Consider the following 12,998-nt stretch of genomic DNA (forward strand, 5'->3'; position numbering starts at 1 on the left):
GAGAATTAACGGTAAAATTAGTCTTCAAACAGTACCCTACACTTTGTGTGTCTGTGTGGGTGCAGTCTGTTGAAATCTTTACCTAGTATATACTAAATTGATGTTCTCTATATAAAGATAATTGAAATGAATCTGATGAAGAATGGGATGGGAGAGGGAGTGGGAGATGGGATGGTTGCGGATGGGACAGTGGTTATGGGGGGGAAAACCACTATAATCCAAAAGTTTTACTTTTCTTTTTTTTTTTTTTTTTTTTTTTTGACAGGCAGAGTGGACAGTGAGAGAGAGAGAGACAGAGAGAAAGGTCTTCCTTTGCCGTTGGTTCACCCTCCAATGGCCGCCGCGGCCAGCGCGATGCGGCCGGCGCACCGCGCTGATCCGATGGCAGGAGCCAGGAGCCAGGTGCTTTTCCTGGTCTCCCATGGGGTGCAGGGCCCAAGCACCTGGGCCATCCTCCACTGCACTCCCGGGCCACAGCAGAGGGCTGGCCTGGAAGAGGGGCAACCGGGACAGAATCCGGCGCCCCGACCGGGACTAGAACCTGGTGTGCCGGCGCCGCAAGGCGGAGGATTAGCCTAGTGAGCCGCGGCGCCGGCCTAAGTTTTACTTTTGAAATTTATATTTATTAAATAAAAGTTTTCTAGAATAAAAAATTATAAAAAAAGGTTTAGAGAAGAGATAGGAGAAAGCTTAGATATACGGAATCTACTTTCACTTTCCCAAACACCCACAGATTCCCGAGTGTCAGAGTCAAATGTGCCATTAAGTGGCCATTTTAACTGGCTGTTGAGGTCATACATGGGCCTCGCCTGATACCAAAAAGAGGCAATGACATTTGAGATTTGGAGGCAATTTAAGAGGGGCTAAATTGTTTAGGAGACAACTGAGAGGAGAATCAGATGGAATGTGGGATGAGGAAGCTCCCATGGCGACCTGTGAGTCAGACTGGTGGTTATCAGGTATCCACAAGATCATGGCTGTCTGAAAGGGAGGGTACAGGAACAGAGAGTTGGGATCATCACCCATGTAGCCATTGGCGCCTATGGCCTAAAGCCCATGGAAGGCCTACAGTCCATGGATGGCTTAAAGTCCGTGGAAAGGCATAAAGCCCGTGGAGAGGCATAAAGCCTTGGGAGTTGTGGTGCCTGGTACCAGGACTTCAAGACAACACAGAGCAAAACCACAATCCGTGGTAAAAGTCACAGTGGGAGAATTCCCCATTCCCCATCTTTCTTGAGGATTCTGAATGGCAAGTGTGCGGATGGAAATCACAGAACATTTGGTAATGAAGGTAGCCCAAGGAGTGAGTTTTGTGGTTGGCAACAGGCCAGGATCCCAAAGCCTCCCAAATCACCAAGGGGAGAACGAGGTCCACAGAGAACTTGGATCCAAGTCACAGAAGCAATGGAGGGCCACCACAAAACACCAAACATTAAAGTTAAAGGAAAGGTATGTTGCTGGGTGGGAAACAGGCTGGAGGAAGAGGCAGAAAAGGGAGAACGATCAGGAGCACGTGTATGGGCAGCAGGTTTTGTTATAGCCTTAGAGAAGGTAGGCAAATGGAAGCAATGAATCTCATTAGGGTGGAGGTGGAGCTGATGCTTGTGGTTGGGCCATTTGGTCACCTGACATTTAGCAAGCCAGGCTGGGCTTAGGACCAAAGTTTACTATACAAGATGGCAATGGGGTCATAGCCTAAGATGGTGCCTGGGGCTTAGATGGTGCCACGCATAAGACTGCACCATTTTACTAACACCACTTGATGCTCTAATCTGTCATTTAACAATTTTTAAACCTAAGTAGTGTATTAAATTTCTTTTTTTTAATTTTTTTGACAGGCAGAGTGGACAGTGAGAGAGAGAGAGAGAAAGGTCTTCCTTTGCCGTTGGTTCACCCTCCAGTGGCCACCACGGCCGGCGCACCGCGCTGATCTGAAGCCAGGAGCCAGGTGCTTCTCCTGGTCTCCCATGGGGTGCAGGGCCCAAGGACTTGGGCCATCCTCCACTGCACTCCCTGGCCACAGCAGAGAGCTGGCCTGGAAGAGGGGCAACTGGGACAGAATCTGGCACCCCGACCGGGACTAGAACCCGGTGTGCCAGTGCCACAAGGCGGAGGATTAGCCTAGTGAGCCGCGGCGCTGGCCTTAAATTTCTTATATGCTATATGCTTTTTGAGTTTTTACACAAAGAACTGGTATTATGGGGTAGAAGATAGAATTGCTGCCTGCAAAGCCAGCATCCTATAATGGGCACTGATTATTCTATCAGCTGCACCATTTCCAATCCAGTCCCCTGCTAATTAACCTGGAACAACAGCAGAAGATGGTCCAAGTAGTTGAGCACATTTAGTCAAGTGAGAGACCCCTATAAGCTTCCTGGCTTCAACCTGGCCCAGCCCCAGCCATTGTGGACAGTTGGGAAGTTAACTAACAGATGGAAGATCCCTCTCTCTCATTTTCTCCTCCTCTAATTCTGGCTTTTAAATCAATAAACCTTAAAGGAAGTTTTTACATGAATTTCAAATGTTGAAGCCTCTTTATTTCCTATTCATGATCTTCAGCTGAATTTGCTAAAAACCCTAACTGTGCCACATTATTACCAATTTTAAGAACATAAATTTTTATTTAAAATCATTTTCAACTATTTCAAGAATTAATTTGAACTCCTAAATAGCCTAGTACTCCAATATTTCTAAACCTGGCAATACTTATTTTATTAAGAAATGTATTAAACTGAGTTAGTTCAGATTTGATTTAAATGGAAATTAAGGGTTCCAGTAACTCTCATTTCAGTCATTTAGTTCTCTAATTTGGATACAAAAAATATTTTTTTCCAGTTTGTTCAATTTCAGTATGAGTCTTTCCTTTCCTAGCATAGCAGTTAATTGCCTATAACCATCACCCAATTGTCTGGGAAACATTACTGTATCTTTCAATTCCATTTTCCTGCCATGTATCAGGACACACACACACACACAAAAACTTAGTATTAGGACAGTGATTATTTTTTAAGATTTATTTACTTTACTTGAAAGTTAGAGTTACACAGGGAGAGGAGAAGCAGAGAGAGGTCCCCCATCTTCTGGTTCACTCCCCAATTGGCTGCAATGGCCAGAGCTGCACTGATCTGAAGCTCCACCAGGTGCTTCTCCCAGGTCTCCCACATGGGTGCAGGGGCCCAAGGACTTGGGCCATCTTCCACAGCTTTCCCAGGCCACAGCAGAGAGCTGGCTGGGAAGTGGAGCAGCCGTCTCAATCCAGCTCCTGTATGAGATGCTGGCACTGCAGGCAGCAGCTTTACTTGCTACACCACAGTGCTGGTCCAAGGACAATGAGTTTTAAAGCCATTCTGGAGACTTCTCAAACCTTTTTACATGTTTCACTTTTTAAAAAGAGCAACTTAATAATTTGCTTATCCTGCTTAATTAAGGCCATCTTGCCATGAAGAAATTTAATGACACAAATGAAATTTCAAATACAAGGGTACTTTTAAAAAACTCATTAGTTTAGAGTTGGCATTGTAGTACAGGAGGTAGAGCCGCCTCCTGCGATGGCAGGCACCTAATATGGGTGCTGGTTTGAGTCCTGGCTGCTCCACTTCCAGTCCAGCTCCCTGCTCACACATCTGGGAAATCGGCAGAAGATGGTCCAAGTGCTTAGGCCTCTTGCCACCCATGTGGGATACCAAGGTGAAGCTCCGGTTCAGTCCAGCCCGGGTTATTATGGCCACTTGGAGAGTAAATCAGTGGATGTAAAACAGTCTCACCCTCTTTCTTTTCTTTCTTTCTTTCTTTCTTTCTTTCTTTCTTTCTTTCTTTCTTTCTTTCTTTCTTTCTTTCTTTCTTTCTCTCTCTCTCTCTCTCTCTCTCTCTCTCTCTTTCTTTCTTTCTTTCTTTCTCTCTTTCTTTCTTTCTTTCTTTCTGACAGGCAGAGTGTGGACAGTGAGAGAGAAAGAGAGAGAGAGAGAGACAGACAGACAGAGAGACAGACAGAGAGAGACAGAGAGAAAGGTCTTCCTTTTTGGTTGGTTCGCCCCCCAGTAGCCACTGCGGCCAGAGCGCTGCGGCCGGCACACCGCGCTGATCCGAAGCCAGGAGCCACTCGCCTCTCCTGGTCTCCCAAGGACTTGGGCCATCCTCCATTGCACTCCCAGGCCACAGCAGAGAGCTGGACTGGAAGAAAGGAGCAACCGGGACAGAATCCAGCACCCCAACCGGGTCTAGAACCTGGGGTGCTGGCGCCGCACGTGGAGGATTAGCCTATTGAGCCACGGTGCCGGCTCACCCTCTTTCAAGTAATTATTTCTTTATAATATAAAGATAGTTTAAGGGCTGGTGTAGTGACATACATGCAACAAAGAACAATGCAACGGGACACAGGGTTTTGTGCAAACTTTTATTCTAAGAACTTTTAACAGTACAAACACTCTCAAGAAGAAACGTTTATTTCTCAACAGCGACACTGACATTACTTTAAACAAATCTATCTATATATTGTAAAAGGGAAAAGTCACAGAAGAGAAGTTAATATATGCCCCCTCCTCCAAAACCAAGGTATTTCTTTTAATAGCTAGTACTTACAACACAAGAAAAGTAGCATTTAAATTTTCTGTCTGCAAAGGAAGTTTGGCAAACAAGTGTAATTTTTGTTTTAGTACCTTCTTCGTCCTCCTCTTTCAGACTGGCCTCTCCCCTGAGTGCCTCTAGAAGCCCCACAACTTGAACTACCATATGATCCATGAGGAACATAGTACACCCTGTCCAGAGAAGGTGGGAACCCTCGTTCCCGTCTGCTACCACGTGCACGACCAGTTGGATACATGTCACTTCGACTGCTTGAGTAACTGTCCCGATTTCCACCATATCCATCTCGTGTACTGTTACAATCTTCGTAACGATTGTTTCCACTGTAAGTCAGTGGAGGCCCTCGTGCAGATAGTACGCCACGGGAATTCCCTGCAGTTCAATGATCAGAAAGCAAAACTTCAACACTTTTTGGGTATCATTACACCATGATACTGGTTATTAAACAGTTGAGAAAACATGCTTTTATCTGCCTCTAATGACATCAATTAAGCTGTAGTAGGCAGGGGTCTTAAGTTGAAAGTAACAAATATTTACTTCCTCTGAAAACAGAGTGAATTTTAATGTTTCATGCAGATCCTATACATAACATTGTCACACTCATTATTTTAAAATGTAAAGATTAAACTTCCCAATGGGAGGAAAGATTAACTTTCATTAATAGCAAACTGTTTGGCTCAATATTCTCAATCTAGTCAAGAGACCATAATAGACAATTTACATTTTGTGAGTAAAATTATATTCACCATGTGGCTGGTTTAGCTGAATCTATACTACACAAATCAAAATTGGACACTTACCATAATTGTCAAATGCATCTCTATAAAAGCCTCTACTTGGATGCTCAGAATAATCTCTATTGCGACCATAGCCACCACGGTCACTAGATTTAGGAAAGATTTAATTAATTTAAAAATTACCAATTTCAGTAACATAATTGATAAGCACAGAATTTTCAAGGTACCTATATCCTCTAGAGAAATGTTCATCCCGAGGACTAGAATGGCCATAATCATGGTACACAACGTCTCTAGTTGGAGGACCATAATCCTTGCCTTCTTGGGAACCTGGATAATCTCTGTAACTTAAAAGCAGTGGGTTTTAAAATATTAATTTCTAAAGTACAAAACACAAAAACACTATCTCTTAAACACACACAAAAAATCAGCGAAGTTATTGAACAGTATTCCTTCAAATACTACATACAAATGGGCTAAAAGTACATGACACAACTCCGTAATTCATTAGGAAAATGAAAATGATGACCAAATAAAGACATGTTTCCTATCTACTACAAAGTCTATACTAAAAAAAAAAAAAATTGAAAAAGGGGCCAGCTCTGCGGCACAGTGAGTTGTTCCTCTGCCAGTGGCACCGGCATCCCATATAGGTGCCAGTTCTAGTCCCTGCTGCCCCTCTTCCAATCCAGCTCTCTGACATGGCCTGGGATAGCAGTAGAGGATGGTCCAAGTCCTTGGGCCCCTGCACCTGCACAGGAGACCGGCAGGAAACACCTGGCTCCTGGCTTCGGATCAGCCCAGCTCTGGCCACTGCAGCCATCTGGGGAGTGAACCAACAGAAGGAAGACCTTTCTCTTTCTATCTCTCCCTCTCACTGTCTGTAATGCTATCTTTCAAATAAATAAATAAAATCTTTTTAAAAATGGAAAAAAGAGAGGATATAAACACACTGGGATCCTAGAGTATTGGTAATATAAAATAAACTGGTGCAACTGCTATGTTGTAATTTAATGACTCATCAAAAAATTAAACCTAATTATTACTTCCCTCAATAATTGCAGTTATTTATGTATATATCCAAAGTAACTGGAAACAGATACTCAAATATGATTTGAATGATCCTAGGAATATTAGAATTAGAATTCTAATATTAGAAAAGAACTTAAATAGGGTGAGGCTGTGGCACAGAAGGTAAGACCACCGCCTGCAGTGCTGGCATCCCATATGTTAGCACTGCTTTGAGTCCTGGCTGCTCCACTTCTGATCCAGCTCTCTGCTATAGCCTGGCAAAGCAGTAGAAGATGATCCACTTTCTTGGGCCCCTGCATCCAAGAGGGAGACTCAGAATAAGCTTTTGTTCCTGGCTGTGGACCAGCTCAGCTCCGGCTGTTCCAGACATTTGGGGATTGAAACAGTGAATGAGAGATCTCTGTTTCTACTTGTCTGTAACTCTTTCAAATAAATAAAAGAAATAAAATAACATAAGTACCAAATACATGCTATAATGTCAGCGAATCTTAAAAACATGCTAAGGAAAAGGAGACACAAAAGATCACATGAACTATCCTCTATAGATCATACAGATAAAATAAACATGCTATTTGTCAGGGGTTGAGAGGGGGGGGAACTTTGGGATGTAATGTTTAATTGGTAAAGATTTTCTCTGGTGTAAGGCAATATTTTGAGGTCTAAATGGAAGTGGCTCTTACATAATACCAAACTGTTAATTTTAAAATTAAAAACTGATTTCCTTTACCTATCTTTTGCAGCATAACCACCACCTCTTGGTGACACATAGTAATCTCTCCGGGAAGACACTGGCTTTCTACGCGGTAGATCTCCATAATTCTCTCTCCCGCGTGATTCAGGACCTTTAGTTTCAACATCATAACATTAAGTACCTCAAAGAACATTTTTTCCTCTTTACAGAAGTCAAAAATTATTCCAAGACTCCATCAATGCTTTTCTGTTTACCGCTTAAACGTTATTCACATTTTTTTCTTGTTATGTTCCCTCTCTACACAGAAAGTTTAAAATAATGTTACCTTATGTAGACAAAACCTCAAAAATAAGATTACTTACACATTTTCCTTCATTGAATGTCTCCTTCTGTTCCTTTTGCACTTGACTATCCTTCCCTTGCATGTGTCATCATTTCAGTTATCTATCCCTTCTCATCACATCAAATTATTCTTAAAAACTTGTCTTCACTCTTACTGCTTATAATTGTTCATCATACTGGTCCATTATTCCTGTTCTTTTTACTATTCAAATTTCAAACACAAAATTAAACCAAGTAATTACAATTTAGTGTAAAGACTAGTTGAAACAAATCTGTCACTATCCTTTCAACCTGTTTTCTTTTTTTAAAAAGCCTCAGTATACTCCAGTCTTCTTGCTGTTTAACTCATTTGTTTTTACATACCAGCATTGGCAACTTAGTGCAACAAAACCTTTTTGTAAATACAGATGCTTCTCATAATTTAGTTCTAAGTCAAAATCCTCCTTAAGTTAAATATGAATTTAATATATTATATCTCCTGAACATCGCAGCCAGTTACTAACACAACATACTTCTACAGAAATATAAGATCACAGGGTTTACTGGGAACTGCAGCTTACTTTCACTACCCCGTATCAGAGGAGAGTAAAAGATCACCTATCACCAGCCAGGAAAATAGCAAAATTCAAAATTTGAAGTACATAGTTCTTTCACATTATGGTAGAGTGGAAAAATCTGAATTCAGGCTACTGTAAACTTTGGAACTATTTCTTATTTTGTTTTACATAACTGCCTCATTTTCAAAAATTTCACTTTTTTCTGTAGCCACCTCAGTTTTTAAAGGACCTAAGTTATCCTTAACATACTTCTTTCTTTTTCCTTTAGAGTCTTTCAAAATAAAGTTCTGTTATCAATTAATCCTCTTTCCCATTCATTCTCCTAACAAGACTTTGTTATATTTTATGTTTTATACTATATATTCTCTTTGCCTTTGCATATTTTTAAAAGATTTATTTGTCATTTGAAAGAGTTACACAGAGAGAAAAGGAGAGTCAGAGAGAGAGAGAGAGAGAGAGAGAGAGAGAGAGAGAGAGAGAGAGAGAGAGAGAGAGAAAGGTCTTCCATCTGCTGGTTCATTTCCCAACTGGCTGCAATGGCCAAAGCCGCGCTGATGCGAAGCCAGGAGCCGGGAGCTTCTTCCAGGTCTCCCATGTGGGTGCAGGGGCCCAAGGACTTGGGCCATCCTCTACTGCTTTCCCAGGCCATAGCAGAGAGCTGGATTGGAAGTGGAGCAGGCCGGGTCTCGAACCAGCACCACATGAGATGCCAGCACTGCCGGCAGCGGCTTTACCCGCTACGCTACAGTGCCAGCCCCTGCCTTTGCATATTTCTAATGTCTCCCCCTGCCCTGCCCTACCCTGAATGGCTAAAAGTATGTAACTCAGGAAAATTTCTCATAGTTGTATGTATCTTAATATGCCTTCAGGACCAATGATTCTCATAAACAAGCAGCAAATGAAACACCAATTTTAGTGCTTAAAAACTTCTTTAGAAAAGACTTTCTGGGGGCCAACGTTGTCTCACAGCACATTTATCTACCACCTGCAAAGTCTGGTTCCCATGTCAGAAAACCAGCTCAATTCCTGGCTACTCTGTTTTTTAATCAGTTTCTTGCTAACGTATCTAGAGAGAAAGCAGAGGATGGCCCGTACTTAGCACCTTGTCACCTATTGTGAGAGATCAGGATGGAGTTTCCTGTTCCTGAATTCTTTCTGGCCCAGCCCTTACTGTTGCAGCCCTTTGGGAAATGAACCACCAGATGGTAATTTGCTACTCTGCCTTTCCAATAAATTATATTAAAATCCAGGGCCGGTGCTATAGATCAGTATGTTAATCCTCCGCCTGCAGTGCTGGCAAGCCATATGGACACCAGTTCTAGTCCCGGCTGCTTCTCTCCCAATCTAGTTCTCTGCTATGGCCTGGGAAAGCAGGAGAAGATGGCCCAATTCCTTTGGGCCCTGCACCTGCATGGGAGAAGACCTGGAAGAAGCTCCTGCTCCTGGCTTCGGATCAGTGCAGCTCCGGCCATTTCAGCCATTTGGGGAGCGAACCAACGGAAGGAAGACCTTTCTCTCTGTCTTTCCCTCTCACTGCCTGTAACTCTACCTCTCCAATAAGTAAATAAAATCTTTAAAAAACATTTTTGCATCTTCATTTATTCCTTTACATATGAAATATATTTTAAATGCTTGTTTTTAAATTAAAAATAAACAATTTTGAAGCAAAAGAACAAACTCTCATCCCCCTCTCCAAATGCCCCACAAAAGCCACAGAGGAAGTTGAAAGAGAGATCTGAATCCAGGTTCCCTACTGTTTGGCAGGAACTCCATTACTTATCAGTCAGCACTACCTTCTGCAGTCTGCATTAACAGGAGGGTGGGACCTGAACTGAAAAATGAACTTAAGTAGTACAATGTGGGACACTATCTTCATTTGCATCTTAACTGTTAGGGTAAATAAGAGCTCCCTACTAATGAATATTAATGACAAAAATGTAAACATTCAAACTATTTACTTCATAGAGTTCATTTTTTATTTTTTATTTCTTAGCTAAGAAAGCCATCTTGCTATTCAATCCATCTTACATACACAAACTCTGCTACCTTTTAACTGAAAAATTATTACAAGCTAAATTTTTTTATTTCCTAAATTATTACCAAGTGACTAGTTTTATTTTACTGCTAATGAACTAGCTTACCCTTGCATATTAGTAATGTAATGGAATATTCATTTGGGGAAAACTGTACCTTTTAAAGCAAGCAATTTTCTCAAATCTTGTCTTGTGTTAATTCTTATTCCTCAATTCCTAGAGATCAGCGTTTCATGTTTTAAGCACTCACTGGCTAATCCTCTAATGGAAATAGGTTTGCTCCGTATGTATTCTGAAGATGCAGATATCTGTATTCACTGATAACTGTATTCAAGGTAAACTGGATAATGGCAGCATCAAGAACCCACTGTACCAAAGTTTAAAAACAGAACTAGAGATTATACTTCTCTCTTTACATGAAGTAAGATATTATGTTGTTAAGCCTCTTTACTAATAAATGTTCTTACTTCTGCTTTGTAATCCAGGACCTTATTTTAAATCTCCTCCTAAACGTTATCTGTTTTATTTGTTCTCACACCTTTTTTGTGTGCTTTCCTGCTTTTAGTTCACTTCAAATCTCTTCATTAGTCCACCAGTGACAATTACATTAAAATTCAATCTTTCCGGCTGGCGCCGCGGCTCACTAGGCTAATCCTCCACCTTGCGGCGCCGGCACACCGGGTTCTAGTCCCGGTTGGGGCGCCGGATTCTGTCCCGGTTGCCCCTCTTCCAGACCAGCTCTCTGCTGTAGCCAGGAGTGCAGTGGAGGATGGCCCAAGTGCTTGGGCCCTTCACCCCATGGGAGACCAGGATAAGTACCTGGCTCCTGCCATCGGATCAGCGCGGTGCGCCGGCCGCAGCGCGCAAGCCGCGGCGGCCATTGGAGGGTGAACCAACGGCAAAGGAAGACCTTTCTCTCTGTCTCTCTCTCTCACTGTCCACTCTGCCTGTCCAAAAAAAAAAAAAAAAAGTTCAATCTTTCCTGCACTATTAGATCTTCCATACGTTTCACAACTATGCAAGTGACATGAACTGACTCCTTCCTTAACTATTATGTAAATGTTACATAAAATGTCTTCTATTGATTTCTCTGTATTTCCTTGCCATAAGAAATAAATTATCGTTCATGTTTTTCTGTGTTTATTACTAGCCTCACAATCAAAAAGGATGCCTTGAACAGAAATAGTTCTGTGATGTTAGCACTAACAATGTTATGATTGCCAAGTTTCAGTTATTTTATAATTACTTTAAGAACATAAAACCAGCTGTTAAAATATACAACCCAAAGTTAAACATGTGAGACAATTCTCACAGGACATAATTTTCAAGAGAATCTTGAGGAAAAGCAGCCTTACAATCAAAGAATGTTGGAGGGGACTTTTAATAAAATGTAATAGATTCTGTAATGAATTAATGAAGGAATGGTTTTACTACTATGGTCATTAATTACCTATTACATCTATTATGGGTAACTGAATTTATCTCTTCATCCTGAATTTCCAAATTCCAAATTGCAATTCCAATTCCAAATTCCAAATAATAAGATGCAGAAATACATAGGCAAGTAGATAGGCAGATTTACTATTTCTATGTTGCTTCTTAGGTTTAAACATTAATCCAATTTAACTCATTTTCATTAATAAGAAAACAACTTTAGTTCTAAGGAAAGAAAACTTGTTGTTGCATAATATTTACCTCGTCCTCTCACTGCACTATTGCTTCTTGCTGGAACAGAAGGAGCAGATCTTTTAGGAGGAGGACCTCCACTTCTTGAAGATGGACCTCTTTTAACTGCAAAGGGTCCCCTAGAAGAACTCATGTTGACATTATAAGTGTAGCCTCCATCATCTGCATTTAAGCAAAAAAATCTTTTTTATTAAGCAATATCAACATTCTAATGGCCAAATTTGTTGCTTAAAAATGCCTACTAAATAGTATCATAGTCTTGAGAAGTATTCAACTGTCAAAATTTAGTATTTATAGGATAAATTCTGCTTATGGTGGATTAGCTTGAAAATTCTAGAAAAAAAAGTTCAAGTAGCATTTTATACTGGTGTGGAAAAGATTGGGAGAGAATAAGAGAGTGAAAAAAGAGGGCAAAGTCTTACAAACAAAATCCAGTTAAAGTGAAGGTTTTTTGGTATATTAGGAAGAAAATAATTGATCTTTTGCCTGGTATAAAGGAAGTGTTTTCAAAATAGATCAGCATATAAACCAAAACATCCAAACAGAAACCCAGGTCATTCACAAAATCAAAAGATGATGTGTCAGAAAAAAATGCGGCTTTTACACTAATATAACATTATACAATTCTTACAGTTAATTTATGAAACACTCCTACAATCAATCAATTTGGACTTTGCTAAGTTTTAAAGAAATGAACATTAAAATGTAAAAACTTTATCTAACTGGAATCACTCTTAAATATATTCTAATTCCCTGCTATTATCAAATAAATAAATGTATAGTCTCCTGTAAGGTGGTAAAGTTGATTTTCAAGATCAATTTACTTAGAGAAAAAAAAAATCCCAAACTATGGAACTGAAATTTCACATGAAACATCTTCAGTCTTTCATACATCTGATTATAAATATTGGTTGGGTTTTTTTTTTGGTTTATAATGAATATATTCCTTTTGAGTGTAAAACAACATTTTTTAAATGTAAGGTATACAAACCATGCATTTCATACACACAAATATAGGAACATAATGACTGTTTGCAAACCTAACTGCTCTCACACCCATACTCCTGCTCTTCTTCCTCCTCCTTCTCCTAGTCCCATTCTTATTTTTTACTAAGATCTATTTTCAATTAACTTTATTCACATAAGATTAACAAATAGTATGAAAAAAACTGTTCCTTAACAGTGAAGACAAGAGCTATTGAAAGTCATTGCAACTGAGAGTGTCAATTTCACCTCTATATATTACTTTCAGGTATTCTATTTGTTACCACAGATCAGGAAAAACATAAGGTACTTATCTTTTTGGGACTGGCTTATTTTACTAAGTATAATGGTTTCC

The 12,998-nt window shown here is 40.4% G+C and overlaps 1 protein-coding gene across 1 annotated transcript; it reads right to left on the reverse strand.

Annotated features, from left to right (window-relative positions):
- Window positions 1–4,389: 4,389 nt before the first annotated feature.
- On the reverse strand, window positions 4,390–11,815 carry LOC149119153 (RNA-binding motif protein, X chromosome-like). The gene is made up of 5 exons (XM_089325150.1): window positions 11,669–11,815; window positions 7,078–7,192; window positions 5,546–5,665; window positions 5,382–5,464; window positions 4,390–4,953 (listed from the first exon to the last, which is right to left on the reverse strand). Exons 1-5 carry the CDS (start codon window positions 11,790–11,792, stop codon window positions 4,649–4,651), a joined length of 747 nt encoding a protein of 248 aa, XP_089181276.1. The 5' UTR covers window positions 11,793–11,815; the 3' UTR covers window positions 4,390–4,648.
- Between the last annotated feature and the right edge of the window lie 1,183 nt (window positions 11,816–12,998).

The sequence above is a fragment of the Oryctolagus cuniculus genome, chromosome Y (genome assembly GCF_051225735.1).
Source record: "Oryctolagus cuniculus isolate XC-2025 breed Fujian yellow rabbit chromosome Y, ASM5122573v1, whole genome shotgun sequence".
Classification (NCBI taxonomy): domain Eukaryota; kingdom Metazoa; phylum Chordata; class Mammalia; order Lagomorpha; family Leporidae; genus Oryctolagus; species Oryctolagus cuniculus.